The following is a 16,473-nucleotide window of genomic DNA, read 5'->3' on the forward strand; positions in this document are numbered from 1 at the left end:
GAGCAGTGTGTACGATTTAGAGGGAACTACTGGTGAGGATAGCACATTGCAAAGAGCTGAAACTGCTCCCAGTTATAATTCCTTCAGAGTTCATTGTTGTTCAGTGTCAGAGTTCAGGATGTTTTTAGGGAGGTTTACACGGTCCATACCTCTCCAGAACAAACAGACCAGGTGATTAAATCCAGTGAAAACACTGAATGAAGCAGTTTCATGTTAGAAATCAGTGCTCACCTTTTTCTCACCTCTTCCTCTCCAAAACAAATGGAGCAGGTGATTTAAATTCATAGAAGCCCAGAATAAAGCCATTTCACGCAAAAAACAAAACTGCTAACTAGAGCGGCTGATGCAAAAACACAAAAATGTGAATGGCCCTGTCTAGAGCCAGTGTTTGGTTTGTCTGTTGTGGGCTACTGTAGAAACATGGTGGTGAACATGGCCATTTCCCTGCACAAGGCCCACTCACTATGTAGATGTAACAGCTCATTCTAAGGTAACAAAAACTTAACTTAAGTCTTATTTTCAGGTGATTACACACTAAAGAAAACACACTTATTATATTCCATTTCTTACACTGTCCCCCCTAAACCTCGTGGTAGCTGTGGTTCGGTTCCAGAACTGAAACTTCTCCTGCGGTGGCCAAAGCGAAAAGGCAAATGGCCCAGTCTAGAGCTAGTGTTTGATTTGTCTGATATGGGCTACTGTAGAGCAACATGGTCGACTCCGTGGAAGAGGACCCGCTCTGTATGTAGATCTCAAAGACTCAATCTAGGGCAGGGGTCAGCAACCTTTGCTATCAAACGAGCCATTTTTGGCTTTCTTTTTGGGATTTGGAATCAATAGCTATCCTAGCGAGGGAGGCTTCACTTTAGCTGACGAAATGTGGAACCTTCTTTTTTCTTTTTTTTGAGTGTATAGTTTAAACATTTTTACAACTGGAAATTGTAAGAAGCACTTTAGGCCTACAGTAATGAAAAATTAAAATTAAAATGTTAAAAATCAACTTTTCTAATTCCATATAATTGTTTGTAAAAGCCACATAGAGCCACTGGAGAGGGGCTAAAGAGCCGCATGTGGCTCCAGGGCCACAGGCTGCCTACCCATTCTAGGGTAACGAAGCATAAAGAGCCCTATTTTCAGGAGATTATGAACTAATGAAAACATAGTTATGAATATTATGTACCATTTGTGCCAGTAGATGCCCCTTAATCCTACACACTGGACCTTAAATCCACCCACAACTCAAAGTTCAGTCAGACAGCGATGACCTTTCATCAGATTCAACATTTTCCTGCATCTGCCAAAGTATAACGAGCAGAGTGGGAAAAAAGTAAGAAACAAATCAGACAGAATGATTCAAAATCTTTGCAGAATGAATGTAGTGGTTTTTGTATTATTCCTCCTAACTATAGTCTTATGCTCATACATTGGAATAACTTATTCCCATGGTAACCCATCCTCTGCAGGGAACTGAGCGCAGCACAATGACCTCTCTGGGTGCTTGTCAGTTCCTGTCAGCGTTTCCCGCTGAACACACTGGAAAGGCTCACCTCTCTTTGCAACAGTTTGCTCTGCTGTAAGTCACAGCAGAAGCTCCTCTGCAGCCAGAGCCCTTTTTATTCCTGCAGACATTAATGACCACATGTTCTGTGACTTGCCCTAATTACACTTAATTAGGAACAACTGTCTTGCTGCTTGTGTTTTATCGTATGCATGTTTGTTTACTTTCTCTCTAAAAAACAGAGGCACAGACAACACATTACTGTCATGAATTAATGACTTAGCCAGAGGAAATTATGGAAACCATTAGCTTTTATTGTTATAGAGACTTTTACAAAATGTGCTATTCCCTCAAATACTTCAAAATGTTTATTTTTTCACATAATAGATTTGTGCCAAATAGGTTGATTTCAGTTTCACCATTTTCAGACAAACAACAAACTAACTACAGACAACAAAAAAAAAAAAAAAAAAAAAAAATCAAGTAAGTCACCTTGGCATGAGGAAAATCTGTTAAGTTGAATCAAGCAAACTTAAGTTGCCGTGTTTTCCACTAAATGAAAAATATACTTTATTAACTGTTATAAGAAATGCTTCATGTTTTGAGAACTGTGCAGCCTATGCATGAACAATACGGATGAGAAGTCAGTACGATTAGATAAGTTATGATAGTGCATAAATGTGTACATCTGTGTTGGAGTAAGTCTGACGTGTATATTAAAGGCTTACCAGTGAAATGAAAAGACACTCAAGAGGAGCAGTTTAGCATAGAGCCTGAGGTTGGTGTGGTGATTGCCAAGACAACAATGCGACATCAGATTAATTCTACATAAGTACCAATTCAGAAAGACAACAAAAAAAGGCCCTAACAGTGATTTGTACCATCCTTTTCCACATACTCTCCAAATTTCAAACAAGCTACAACATATTCCAGCAGTCAGTTACACAGTGGTCCCCTCAGTTAACAACAAAACACTAAAAAACAAAAAACAAACTTGAAACTATGGGTCCAATTCAGTCAGTAAATCCATTCTCAAAGCCAAATTTGGCACGATTCAGTGATTGCCTCAACTTTTAAGTGTTTAAATACCCCATAAGACTTGCTGAAGATCAGATGAATAAGTCACATTACATTAAATGTTGCGGGGTCAACTGAGGCAGGAGGCGTCAGTCTGTTACCTAATATCTTTACTTTGAAGAATTTATCCAATGTTTTTCAAAGAATACACATTGGGATATTTGATCTGGTGGTCTTATTTCCCCAAAGTATCAATTCTAAAACTGCCCATTAACGTATGTTTATAACAGGTACCGAAACTACGACCATATCCCCTCCAATCACATATATATCTTACAGTAATTCAAGTCAATACAATACTTAACATTTAAATCTTTGTATAGACGTAATATACAACAAAACCCAACCACAAAATCAAAAAAATAAATCAAGGGGGTCAAAGTGATTGATTTCAATAAAAACTTAACTTTCGAGAATAAACAGAATTACACTACACATCTCTTCCTGTGGAGTGACACAATGATATGTTACTTTAGGCAAACATTCTGTGCTTTAGCTAGCTGTGTTTTTATTGCCACAAGTCACATTAGGAATGAGTTAAGCACTGTTTACACCTGGTATTAACGTGTCCTGGGTGATCGGATCACAAGTGCACAGCTCTGAGTACAGGTGTGAAATGCACCAAATGCATCCTCAATGCGTCTTGAGATTTGACTGCTCAGACCACATTCGTTGGTGGTGTGGGCCGCGTTCCACACCGAAGGGGCGCCAAAGCTGACATCCTTGCTTATCTGAAGCGCATAAGAAAACTTTCTGTTAGTGCAGTTACACGGACACAGCGCTGAAAGACCATCTCGGGATCCACTCTCCTCCAAGCAAATGGCGAGTTCAACATCTGCCCGGTTAGCACGAGCTAACACAGCAGCAGTTCAATAGTCCCAACAGACTCACACTGACACCAAAACGGCTTGAATCTTTTGTCAACACATTACTTACCATTAACAACTCTCAACTTTACCCAGAACAGCAATAGTCTTCTAGTGCTGCTTGTCTCATGATAACAGAGAGAGACAGAGAGCGGTCTGTGAATCAATAAACTGTGTGCAGCCCTACAATTAAGATTTTACCGTAGACCGTAAAAATAATGGACGTAGCTACCATTTCGTCATCCACTGGTTTGTGGACTCTCGCTTTGAAGCCTTGAGTTTGGTATTTCGGCCACCGCCATTTTGTTTTTTTGAGCCAGAAGTGACCAGATTTGGGCGAGAGGCTGGCGCTGTGATTGGTGACAGGAGTGTCTGACTGAGAAGCTGAGCCTGTCACTCAAAGTAGTCCGCCCTTAATAATGTGCAACGTTGAGCCTTAATCCCTGATCAGTTGTCATGAACAGGGATATTAGCTAACGAAACCAAAACCATTTTCATACCAGGCTGTAAACATGTTTATATCTGCTGTCAAGTTAGGCATTTGAACATGGGGGTCTACAACTCACTTCTGGAGCCAGCCTCAAGTGGCCATTCAAAGAACTGCAGTTTTTGGCACTACCTCGTTGGCTTCATTTAATTTTACATAGTAAAGGCTCTAAGTGTGCCAACACCAAGACAAATCTCCCGCCGGTTACAAACAACAACACATTTGGTCCATGTTTATTTGCATATAGAGCGGGGAAGTGACATCTGATCACAGGTGGTTGAGACGCATACTGAGACGCATTCTAATGCCAGGTGTGAACAGAGAGTCGGAGCTGTTCACTTGTGATCGCATCACCCTAGACGTGTTAATACCAGGTATAAACATGCTCTTATAGTGTACAAAAACAGAGAGCCTGCTGAAGAGTGAGTGTGTCCTGTCTGTGAGCTTTACTGCATGTCCAGGTTAGTTAGACAACAGACCCTTTAAGAGCAGCACATGTCAGCCTCTGTGGAATTTGTGACAAACATAAATATACACTGAAAAGAATCTGCTGTGCACCGTCACTGTAATGTTATGTCGCTCTTGTGATGTAGAGCTACGTCTGGGAGAGAAGCTACTGTGGTCAGTAAATACAAAGAAGGTACAAAGTAAGCAATATTTGACTGCAAAGTCTATCTTGGAGTGTGTTTTTCCATATATTAAAAAGGCATAACCAAACAGTCCTGCAACCCATCTAACACCACTGTGTCTCCTGTAGGAGGCTCTGCTAATCACATGCAAATATTTGATCGCTGCAGGTAGCAGTCCTCAGCACTTCAGCCTTCAGGGGAAAAAACTGAACGCCTGTGAATGGCCCACGGAAATATTTTGCTATGTGCAATGTTCACATGGCTGTGAATTGTAGCTCGAATGTGCAATACAGCAGGTCTCTCTTATGATCCTCTGGTTCAGGTAAAGCCTTTAGAGCTGGGGAAGTATCCTTTTTCCTAAGATACAGCACAAGCGATGATGACACTGCTGATTTGTTCTGGTCTGCTGCATCTGATATACCTGCTCCTATCTGCTGACAGTTTGAAATGATGGTAAAACAGCAGTCAGAGGGGGAAAAAGCATATCTGATGTTGTAAAATATGGCATAAGGCATGTGCCATCTTAACCCCTTAATGTGTTGCACTACAAAAAGGCCAATCTATGAAATAAGTTAAAATGTGTAACATATCTATATCAACAGCTCATACTGGTTGTTTTAGGACTAATCATCTTTGTGTCCTTATGTACAATAAAGTGAGGAACAGTACAAGGCACACATTTAACAGCTGAATTGTTACAAAGATATAAATAATCAACAAAAAGGAAAAGTTCATGAGTAGTGTGCTCTCCTCTAACTCTGTCCACTGTGCTTTCAATGACAACATATTCGGTTCTTCTCTGCAGCTCTCTCTTACGTGCCACTAGCGTTGTTTTTCAGTGGCCACAGCCACTACGGGCTCTAAGGAGTTAAAGTGTCAAAATGATGGTCCGGTCCCGGCAACTTCACAAGTGCCGATCCGTTTGGTTTTGCACGGAGACACACTGTAGCGAGGCTAGCAGCGCTCAACTGGGTCATGGTGGTGGTGACCAGGGTTTACTGCAGTGTGTATTAGATGCTGTCTACAAAGCTGCCAGGGAACAGTCCGGTCCTGCCGTTCCTCTGCAGTGTGCCTTTGAACCAGCCGTCTTCCCTCTTCCTGTGAACAAACACAATGTCGCCCTCCTTAAGTTCCAGCTCAGCCTCGCTCTGGGGAGGATATGATACCACCACTCTGTACCTGGGGAGGACAGCCAGAGGCACAGTTAGTGACTGATACACACTGCAACAATGTGATAAGTCATGATACTTGTAATATACTGTTACACTTTCTATGAAGAGAAAAGATGAGCAAGACAATGTAGCAGATTTACACCAACGCACCTCTCACATATGATGGGCCGTGCATCGTGTTGTTGAGATAAGAGAGAGGAGCATGGCTGGCGAGGAGGAGGAGCAATAGGTGCACATCCATCAAGGGGACTGCTCTTCCGATGTGACGACTCAGGGACTGCAGAGGATGGAAAGGCAGAAGCGACAGCAGCAGCAGCAGCAGCAGCAGCAGGTTCAGGCTCGAGGCAGCTGATGGAGCCGGAGGGAGGGGAGGTGTCAGGTCCCACAGCGCCATGTAGCACCTCTCCAGCAGCAGCTTGTTCCGCCTCAAGGGTAGGAGATGAGGGCGGTGAAGGACGAGACTTCTTCTTATTGGACAACAGCTTCAGAAGACTTTTCTTTTCTCTCTGCAGCAACAACCGCAAAAGCATAATTTAAGTATGTTAGAGAACTGCCACAACTCCTGAGGCATTGAGGCACAAGTCAATTTCACAAACCACAGACAGGTAGTGCCTGGAACTGGCTGTTTCTTTCCCACTGAAACTCCTATTTTTAGTACAGACAGGTTTTAAACCATAGCTTGTAAGACAAAAACCATGACCACTGTCTGTTGCAACAGACAGAACTAAATGACTGAAAGACAGAAACAACTCTTCATGTTGACTATTTTTGGTGGATCCCATCAGTGTCAGTTATAGCATCCTTACAAATGTCATACAATCCCATCTACTACAAGGCATTTTAATCATCGGGCAAATGTTATGTGTTCAAAGGATCTGTCATTCCCCTTTTTTTTAAGACTTTTTGTTGTTGTTGCATTTTTCATGTTTTTATTAGAAGTGAGAGGCAGATATAAAGGGGGGAAAGAGAGGAAGACCTACAACAAATGGCCCTGACCAGGACTGCTGCAATAGTGAGGACTCAGCTTAATTTATACGTGGTGAGCTACCAAAGCACCCCAGGATCTGTCATATATAGCTTTGCATTTATTGTCTATGTAAACAGCTGTGCAATGCATTCTGGTGGCACAACATTGCATTTTGAGATACAGGGCGTCACATTGGCCTCTCATCATTTGCAAAAAGTTGAGCTCTTTGCTACTTTATGCAAATCAGGAGCATACAGTGTGACTCGCAGCCTCTGAAAACTCCCCAAAAGTTTTTAAACGAACCATTGTTGATCCAAAATGAAGACAGATTCAGCAACTGCATGGCTTATTACTCGCATCAAATGTTTTCAGAAACGCATTGTGGTGAATTATTTTCACTAATGTAAGAGAAAGCTGGCCCAATTTGAAATCTGGGTGCAGACAGCCCACGAGTAAAAGTGTTGGAGAGGCACGCCTAACATGCAATACTGGAAAGTGCAGCCACCCCTTGCGTCCAAAAACGCCCATGTGGACACATACTATTTGTCAAATATGGTCAAATTGTAACAGCAATGGATAATTACATACAGATAATGTTTAAGCACACAGGAAATATTTAAACATATCCAACCTTGACGTCCTTGTCCAGTCGGCAAGCGAGAGCTGTGCTGTTAGACGTGGAATTGAGAGCAGAGCTGTTCCCAGAGCCGGGGACAGTGAGGACAGCTACGGGTCTCAAAGCATCACCCTCCAAGGATGCAGCGCTGACATTGGGTGGTGTCAGAGAAGCGGCGGCACAGCCCATTGCCACGCCAGCCCGGGTACAGCATTGGGCAGGATTGGAGGAAGGCTGGGGACACACTGTAAGGTGTGGGATATAAGTCACAGGTGTTGCAGACTGGATGGGTGTCACAGCTGCTGTGGGGCGGTCCTGACTGTGACATGCAGCTGCAATTAAGATATAAAACAATATCAAACATTAAAAACCTCTTTTATACAACAAGCCAACATCCATTATCCGTTTCCCTGCCGGTAGATTTACCTGTCCTGACTGCATTACGAGCCTGATTCACAGTCATCTGGGAGCTGACATGCAGAGGGACTTTCGGCTGTTGACCTGTGGCTGTCTGAGCTGCTGTTACCACAACTGCAGGTTGGGAGTTGGCAGGCACCGCGCTGGAGCACACAGTCAGGGGTTTGTTGAAATCTGGACCTGGAACAATGGCCCCAAGGGATGCAGAAGAGGGGCTGACGATGGTGACCCCTCTGCCAGCCTGAGTGCACAGACTCATGGGCACTTTGGGCTGCGTGCTCCCTGATGCCGTCCTGAAGAGAGAGGGGACAAAGACGGGTAAGATCTAGAAGTCTGAGGTGACAGTAGAACAACAGACTAACAGGATGTTTTTATATCTCATAAACTGTATTAGGTTTTTATGTTAAAAAATGAGCTGACTCTTGTGTCAGTGTGATTGTAAATATTTCCAATTATTATTATTTTTTTTATAAAAATGGGGGTTTATCTAAGTTGAAGCAGTTAGGGATCACACATATCTACTAAACACAACCCACTGACAGACACTGAAAGCTGATATCAACAAAAATACATTTTATAGTAACACATTACTACAAGAAATCTGCATGGCAATCAACTGGTGTGCTTAATGGAAATTTTGTGTAAAGCTGGAATGTTTCTTTGGTCAAATGATGGGTAAGATTTATTTATAAGGCATTTTTCAAGACAATTGTTACAAAGTACTTCACAATGAAAGCATTATATTTCAAACAAATAAGAACAACAAAAGCAAAATTTACAAGACAGAAATAACAACACAATAGGCATGACAGTTAAAAAAGCCCGGAACTATAAGTGGGTCTTCAGAAGTTGATTATTTTTTTAAGTTTTAGTTGAAAGGGTCATCTAAAGTCCCAGACACACCAAACCAGCATCAAAGAACTAGTGGCGACAAAGCCCGGCTGTTGCAAGGCCTCACGTCGTCTGTGTCTCGGCCAAACACACTACAAAGACTACAGCCAACGACCAGCTAGCATGTACGTTCTGTGCCTGCGTACAGGAAATAACTCTCCATAGCAGCAGGCGGCAGTAGTCTGCATTCATCATTCAAAAACGGAAACCTTGGAAGACAAACTAGATGGATTCAAGATGCTAGTTAGCCAGTTAGCACATTAATGATCCAGTGTGAAGGATTTAGAGGATATATTAGCAGAAATGGAATATAATCTGATGAGCATATTGTCTTGAGTGTATAATCACCTGAAAATAAGAATCGCTGTGTTTTCGTTGCCTTCGAAGGAGCCATTTATATCTATATAAGGAGCGGGTCCTCGTCCACGGAGATTGCCATGTTGCATCAAACACTGGCTCTAGATAGGGCCATTCACATTTTTGCATCTGCCACTGTAGTTAGCGGCCCATCAGCAACGAATGCAATGGGAAAACACTTTTTTTCCAGGTAAAATGGCTGCATTCGCTGTTTTTTATTGGTTTTAATCACAAGGTCCATTTGTTTTTGAGAGGAACAGACCCCTGCGAATAATTTTGCTCCTGGAAAAAACCTCCTAAACAATAAAGACTGAAGGAAGTCTTACTGAGTAAAGTTTCAGCTGGTTGCAATCTGCAATTCTCACCGCTAGATGCCAATAAATCCCCCTAAATCTTAAAAACACAGCCTGATGTTGAAAGAACGATATCTACCATGCACTGACAAACAATAGCACAAAGTGTTTTTGCTAAAGACCTCAATAGTTAATTAATTAATCTCACCTACTGTAACAAGTCCTCGTGCCCTCTTAACTTTAGTCCTTTGTTTTCCTCACTAATGTTTCTCCTGTCATGTAATAAGCTGAATGGCCAATCAGAGTGATCCCTTTGACCAACAGGCTCCAACGGTTATTCAATATGCTCAGTTGGCCCAAAAACACCCAACAAGGGCAGAATGGTGCCAACAGTGCAGAACAGAAATATACTCTGGGGCTTCCCCGTGTAGAGTCTAATAGGTAATAAGTTATCATAAACAGGTGGCATTATTAACCTTTGGCTATGCATCACAGACAAAGTGGATGTGGAACCAGGCGTGTGTATGTGTGACTGAATGTACAGTGTGTAATAAATGACTGACCTGCTGACTGGGCTCATATAGTTCCCAGGAAAAACTCCAATCTTGCCAGTGTGCATGGAGGTGCCCTTGAACCAGCCATCCTGACAGCGTTCCAGCACCAGAAACATCTCTCCCTTTCTCAGTTCCAGCTCATCCTCCTTACGGGGAGTATAGGGGAACATCGCCACATAGCTAGATTCAGAACAAACAGTAAACACAGATAAGACAACACAAATGGACACATGCCAACATGGAGCTAACATAGATTATTTTCTCCCATATGGAAAAAAAAGCAGTTTGACAATTTGTTCAGAACACCATTTGTTCTGGATTTATCCCGCTTTCCCGCTGTACATCTGTCATCATCTCCTCTGAGGCCCTCCAGCAGAGACCATGCCCTCTGACCCAGAGAGAATCAGCACTGGAGGACAAAACAATTTGCGGGTCATCTCTCTACAGCAGTGCAAGAACAGGCCTGGAAGGGCAGCCAAGATGATAGGAGTCTCAGCTGGGATGTTTTCACTCTGATTTCAATGTTGTCAGCAGAGGGGAGCATAAATGCCTCAGAGTCTGACACGCATGCATAGGCAGACACAGATGATGGAAGAATAGCAGGGCATGGGTGGATCTAATTCTTATCAGGTGTATGGTGTCTTAGAGGAGTAATGAGGGTGAAGGTGAGAAGGTCAAAAGTCAGGGGTGACAGAAGGGATTCTCCAATGAGACCCAGGAGACTGTCACCCACAAGTTTTGACCCCTTCACCTGTGCACATGCTCGCACATTGCAGCCTGACAGCTGAGGGGGGTCACAGACAGGCGAAACCTTCCCCCATGTGCACTGAGCATTTCCATGAAGGCCCTGGGCCATCGGTGCACAAACCGCTTCTGACATTTCACTGCGCATTTAAGAAGACTGCATATTTTTGTGTGGAACTGTTTTTATAACTCACACTGTGGGTCTTTGTCTCCCACTTTGGTCGCTTATGCTGGGGGAGGGTCTCTGTCCCGCAGCCAATGAATATGCTGCTCCATCCACGGAGGACTGTGGGGGAGGAGGTGGGGGCGGTGGGAGAGCATCCTGTAAGAGAAGAATAGGAAATCATATTAGTAGTTTGATAGTATCAACATTTTAATTACAATTACACAACAATTCATCATTCATCTCGTTTCAGTATGACGCAGTGAGACAAAAACAAGTAACATGAGCCTCAGAAAACAGAGTGTATGTTGCGTAAGAGGAGAAACCAGTTTGTTTATGAGTAACAAAGAGGGAAAGAGAATGAGAGATCATCTGTCATCTGGGATATTCCCTCCGGTTTGCCGACACACTCAGGGAGAGTCTGGTTTGGCAGACACTGTAGCCTTGTCCCTGACTTCCCCCTGCAACTGAGAATCTCCTATTCTGCTTGTTTGTTTGTTGCTAGGAAACCACATAGCTAGATGTTAAATCCATTGCAGTATTTAATTGGGACCATATGAAATGAAAAACATGTCCGTCAACACACTTCAGAGTAACCCTCAAACCAAGCATGAGTGGATTCATCTTGACTCTCTTGTTTTCCCTTGTTGAGCGTCTAATGTCAAAAGAGACTCAAGCTTTTGACTAGAGGCTAATGATTGCGGCATGATGTTAGCAGAGCCCTAAATAAATTAGTCTTTTGTGTGCTACAAGATTACAGGATTAAAAATAAGCCACCAACCTGCTATGTCAACATAGATCACTAAAAACAACACAACACACATTTAAAGATTGTGAGATACTAAATGAGGGCGCTGTGTGTCGAATGATAGTCTTAAACCTAAGAGCAAGACGAGACTTCCCAAGCTCAATGTTGCCAGCACTGAGCTGCAGAGTAATAGCTTCCATGACACAATGGTGGAGGAGAGAGGCACTCAGACAGCCCTGTGGTATGTGTATAGGCCTATGTGTATGTGTGAGTGTCGATGTGCATTTCGTTTCACTGCTGACGCTTGGGCTGAGATAATTAGGTTGCCTGCAGGCTAGAGAAATCATCTGTACAAAAACATCATGTAGGGTTCCCAAGTGAAGCGGAGAGCTCAACCTTTTGTGCACACATTCCTGCTCATTCAGAAACTCCACATGCCAGAGCATACACATAGACAGACAGGAAGTGTGCGTGCTGTTTTGTGTGGGATAAAGGGATTTCTTGACATTTTTAGTTGTAATGATTGTTTCTGCTAAGCAGGAACATGTTAAGAAGTTAATTTCTGCTTTAACAGCTCCTCCATGTTCTTTATGGAGTTTGTTGACAAATTGTGAAATAATAAAGCTTCTGTATGTTATTCTAAACACAGTCCAGATTAACGTTTAGTGGCTACACAGCCTGAAGTAATGAATACCTGAAGGCTGCTTGTTAGCAGCTGATGGCAAAGTGCCATGAGGCAGTTCTTTTCATCTAAACAAACTCATCTTCTCAGGGGAGAGCAAAAGTTGTGAAGGTCACATTATTATGTGCATTGATTAATTCAAGCCAGTGTTTACAGATAATTCAATACTGTATACCTTTATGCCATTTTATGTAAACACGTTTAACCCTTATATTTCTGCCATGCAGTATATTAATATTCAAATTTGAATGTTGGATTAAAATAACAAGTCTTTTAAAGAGGAAAGGGACCCCATTGTTCCAAGTGGTGTTATTGTTTGCGCCACTGTCGCAAAGAAGAGTTTCCCACTTAAGACCCGTTTCCATCGAGCAGTACTGTTCAGTTCAGTTTGGTACGCATTTTTCCACAGTGAAAAGTTGTGGATGGTACCAATGGTACCACTCTGTACTGTTCCCATGTTTGGTCCCCCCTCTGTTGGGGTACCTAGCACACAGATCTGGTACTAAAAGGTGGAGCTGTTGCTGGTCTTGAGGCTCATGTAACCATTGTTCATACTGTGGCAAGTTTTACATTAGTAAACTACACAAAAATATGTTTTGCTGGCTGTTACAGCAGCTGGACTTAAAGAAAAAAATAACTTCATTCACTTGGCCGTCTGCTGGCAACTTTTAAGGTGGAATGTTTCCTTGTAATTTTACTCATGTATGAGTTGACGACATGAATTCATCAGCACTTCTGAAAATTTAGTTGGTGTTTTTTGTCTTTCTTGATGACACAGACTTTTACTAATGAGTGGATCTTAAAATGTTTAAAAATATATATGGTAATTTCAACTGGATTATGTGACCTGCATATACTGTAATTCTCACTTGGAGAAAAAAAAGCATCACGGAGCATCGTTCCTGTGGGCTTGCCTGAGAAGGACTGAATGCACAAACCCACTATTTTAAAATATCCCATGTAGAGAGACTCTCACTGCAGCCTGTTCTATATTGTTCTGAAAATGTCGGCGTGCAACCTCAATGTCGGCGTGCAACCTCATGCAGACAATACATGAGGTGCAGACGTTCTATCTATGAGGAAATACAGTGTGTGCTGGACGGAGCAGTGAGTGACAACAACACCGCCCACATTTAAGGGTACTGTTTGCAGTGTAAACGCTAAACGGAGCTATGGTCTCTGCGGGGTTACTTTTGGTTCCAAAGGGACCACATCTAAAGTGTTTGGTGGAAACTGGGCTTTATTTGTGGCAGCCCGCTACGTTATCAGCATTTGTTACCACATATCAATTTTCTATTTTTGGAGCTGGACCGTTCATTAGGAGTGCTGTTGGAGTATATACTAGGGTTGTCACGATACTAAAATTTCAAACTCGATATCGATACCCAGGAAAATATCCAATACTTGATACCATTTTCGATACAGCAGCAAAAAATTAAGAGGCATGTCATTTTTTAAATAAAGATCAGAACAGTAACATCAATGATAACAACAAAAAATCCCCCCAAAATAAATAACAACCAGAAACAAGATCTGTCCATACAAATGTATTTATCTACAGCCCTGTTTATTTTCTGTGCTTTTGGTGAATTAGCACCATATTTTCATTGCTGATCAAATAGAGTTGGTAGTTTAGGCTCAGGATGCTCCTGTTTCTACCTCACTATGTGATCAGAGAACCAGGGGTCACAGGAGAAACCAAACGTTTTTTCAGCTTCAATCTGTGACTTTACAGTTAACATAACTTTCAGACACACATAATTGTGTTGTCCTGTTAAACTAACATTGTCTATTAATGTTACAGACGGGCATGACTGATAAAGTTTTCTGGTTAGCTCCCACATTAACATTAGAAGTTATATTTTAGTTTGATGCTGGCAACACCAGCTGCTCAGCTGCTAGTGAGGGTAGGGGCTGTACCTGCCGTCTGCAGCGTGTTGTGTTCACTTCACTAAATATTTCCAAAGAGCGCTTATTCATTTATCATTTTTGACCAAAACTGGGTGCTCTGATCCTCCTGCAGCCGCGCTGGCCATATTACAGCAACAGAAATGTGTGCATGCATGCACAGCGACGACAGCAAGCTGGGTTGCAGCAAGGGCTCTGTGCCTGCCAGACGTTGCCTGCACAGCATGTGTCCGTCGGACCCGTCGCACGCACCCAACAGGCGCTGAGGTGGCGTGCACTGTTAGTATCGATACTTTTGTAAATTATTATTGTATCCGGATACAGCGTTTGAGTGACAACCCTAATACATACACTGTTCAGTTATTGAGAGCACCACACTCTTGGGGCAAAGAGTGTACTCTGGGCACAGACGAAGCAGCAGGACGTCAGAAGTGAAACTTTACCTTTCATCAATTCATCTAAAAATAAAACACTTTATTTCTTAGAACAGCATACTCATTTTAGTTTTATCTATCCCTTTAAAGACATACTTTAGAAGAAACCAGCTACATTTTCATGGAAACCACGTACTCCTGCAGTCCAGCACTGGGTGACTTTCACTGTCACTGCCCTCTGCAGCAGCTGCTCCTCTAATACATCAATCTGATCAGCTATAATTGACCTGACCACAAACAAAACAACTGATCAATTCTCCCTCCCCCATGACTCAAACTCAACAAACTGCTGCTGTGAGTAAAAAAAAAAAGTCACAGAGAGTTCCACCTGTGCTGCGTTCACAGGTCTGCAAAAATGTCCAAATTCACAGAGAGGAATGATCATGAACGAGAATGATCATTCAACTGCTGCCACACTGATTCAAAATCTGTGGAAAACACTGCAACCAGAAAGCTTTCCGTTTTCCTCAGAGCCTAGTTAATACCAACAACACAGGACACACTACACTTGTTTTCCACATTTACTTCAGATACGCCACCATCTGGCATTTCCCGCTACTGGGCACAATATCTGCAAAGAACTTACAAGCTCTGTGGTAACTGGGGATACCTACACAGGAAAACAAAAGCATGATCCTCTTCTTATTTTGGTTGTGCAGTGGTTAACGCACCTCCTTTGTGCCATAAATGGAGCCTTCATTTTCCCAGAAGATTGCACCCAGTGGCAGACAGCATTTAGAAGTGAAAGCAAAGCTTACAGGGAGCCAATCTAAACGCTGATGGTGTCGTTATTCTATAGCAATTAGATTGTGCAATCAACATTTACTCCACAATGATCCAAAGCAGAGACTTGTCCATTTTCACTTTAAATCGATAGAAACAATGCCACAGAATGACACATGCACACACAAATAAGTCAACTGTCAAAACAACATAATGTGAAAATTGTCTGAATTTGTAGAAGCGCATTTTATTTTACAGTAAACAGAACTTGAATATGAATGCATTTCCCTTGGCTTGAGCCATATAAGCATCTGTTTAGTTTTCCAGCAACAGTCTCTTACTTAATTTGAATCCATTGCTCCAATAATGTTTAACAGGTTTTGGGTATTTTGGTTGTTGCTCTGGGGCCTGGTGTTTACAAGATTTATTAGACCTGTAGAGGATTCCACCTACCACAGTGATGGTTGTGTAGCTTGTCTCCGAGGGAAATGTGAAGACCGTTGCTGTAGTAACAGGACTACTAGGGGGTGGGGTCACGATTAGTCCAGTTGTGCAAATGTGTACCTGGCAACAAGATGGAAACGTGGACCAGTAAATATACCATAATGAACTCAATGTATAGGACAAGCTCCACTCACACATGAAGAACAAAACACCACATGCTTGTCTTACCATATATCATCATATGGGAAGATGGACTACATCATTTCAGAGCTCACACCACAATTTCATTTTAACAATATTCTCCCTCTCCCCTGTCACACTGTATGTAAATGATTCAGAACAGGGATGCACACATGTGGGACTGTATTCTGGTGACTTAGCCATAACCACAATGGTGGTCTGATGACTTTATTGGCCAATGGGAACCAGGTGACTGCCCATCAGGATATTTCACTGGGCATGTTTAAGAGAAATGCTTTCTCCAACCAGTCATCCACATGAGTCATGGTGGTGTCCTGGTAACAAGGCTATACTGTTGGACACACAATATCTCCCTGTAGCCTGTGGTCTCTCTCTCTCCATGCATGACTGCTCCAGACAGAGCCGCCTCTTAAGGTGAACCTTTCAGAAAGCAGACAAACCTCAGATTCAATCTTTACTGCTTCCTTATCTATTGTGCACTGGCTGTGCCAAAGGAAAGCAAAACCTAACAGAGTGCTCAGAGGTGACACTGTGAGGAAAATGGCTGCTGGGCACGTATGCTGTGCTAATTTAAAAAGGACCTATTGTGCTCATCTTTAGGT

The 16,473-nt window shown here is 42.5% G+C and overlaps 1 protein-coding gene across 2 annotated transcripts in view; it reads right to left on the minus strand.

Annotated features, from left to right (window-relative positions):
• Positions 1-1,791: 1,791 nt before the first annotated feature.
• sh3rf1 (SH3 domain containing ring finger 1) overlaps positions 1,792-16,473 on the minus strand; it is a 47,251-nt gene continuing 32,569 nt past the window's right edge. Inside the window, exons 6-12 of one of the 2 annotated variants that reach the window (XM_033621822.2) lie at positions 15,680-15,790; positions 10,763-10,890; positions 9,834-10,004; positions 7,739-8,022; positions 7,328-7,644; positions 5,880-6,235; positions 1,792-5,736 (exon numbers count right to left, since the gene is read on the minus strand). In XM_033621822.2, the coding sequence (XP_033477713.1) occupies positions 5,568-5,736; positions 5,880-6,235; positions 7,328-7,644; positions 7,739-8,022; positions 9,834-10,004; positions 10,763-10,890; positions 15,680-15,790 (1,536 nt within the window). In that variant the 3' untranslated portion in view covers positions 1,792-5,567. The remainder of the gene's footprint in view (positions 5,737-5,879; positions 6,236-7,327; positions 7,645-7,738; positions 8,023-9,833; positions 10,005-10,762; positions 10,891-15,679; positions 15,791-16,473) is intronic. The other variant, XM_033621825.2, reaches the window with a different exon arrangement.

Source organism: Epinephelus lanceolatus, chromosome 6 (genome assembly GCF_041903045.1).
Source record: "Epinephelus lanceolatus isolate andai-2023 chromosome 6, ASM4190304v1, whole genome shotgun sequence".
Taxonomy (NCBI): domain Eukaryota; kingdom Metazoa; phylum Chordata; class Actinopteri; order Perciformes; family Serranidae; genus Epinephelus; species Epinephelus lanceolatus.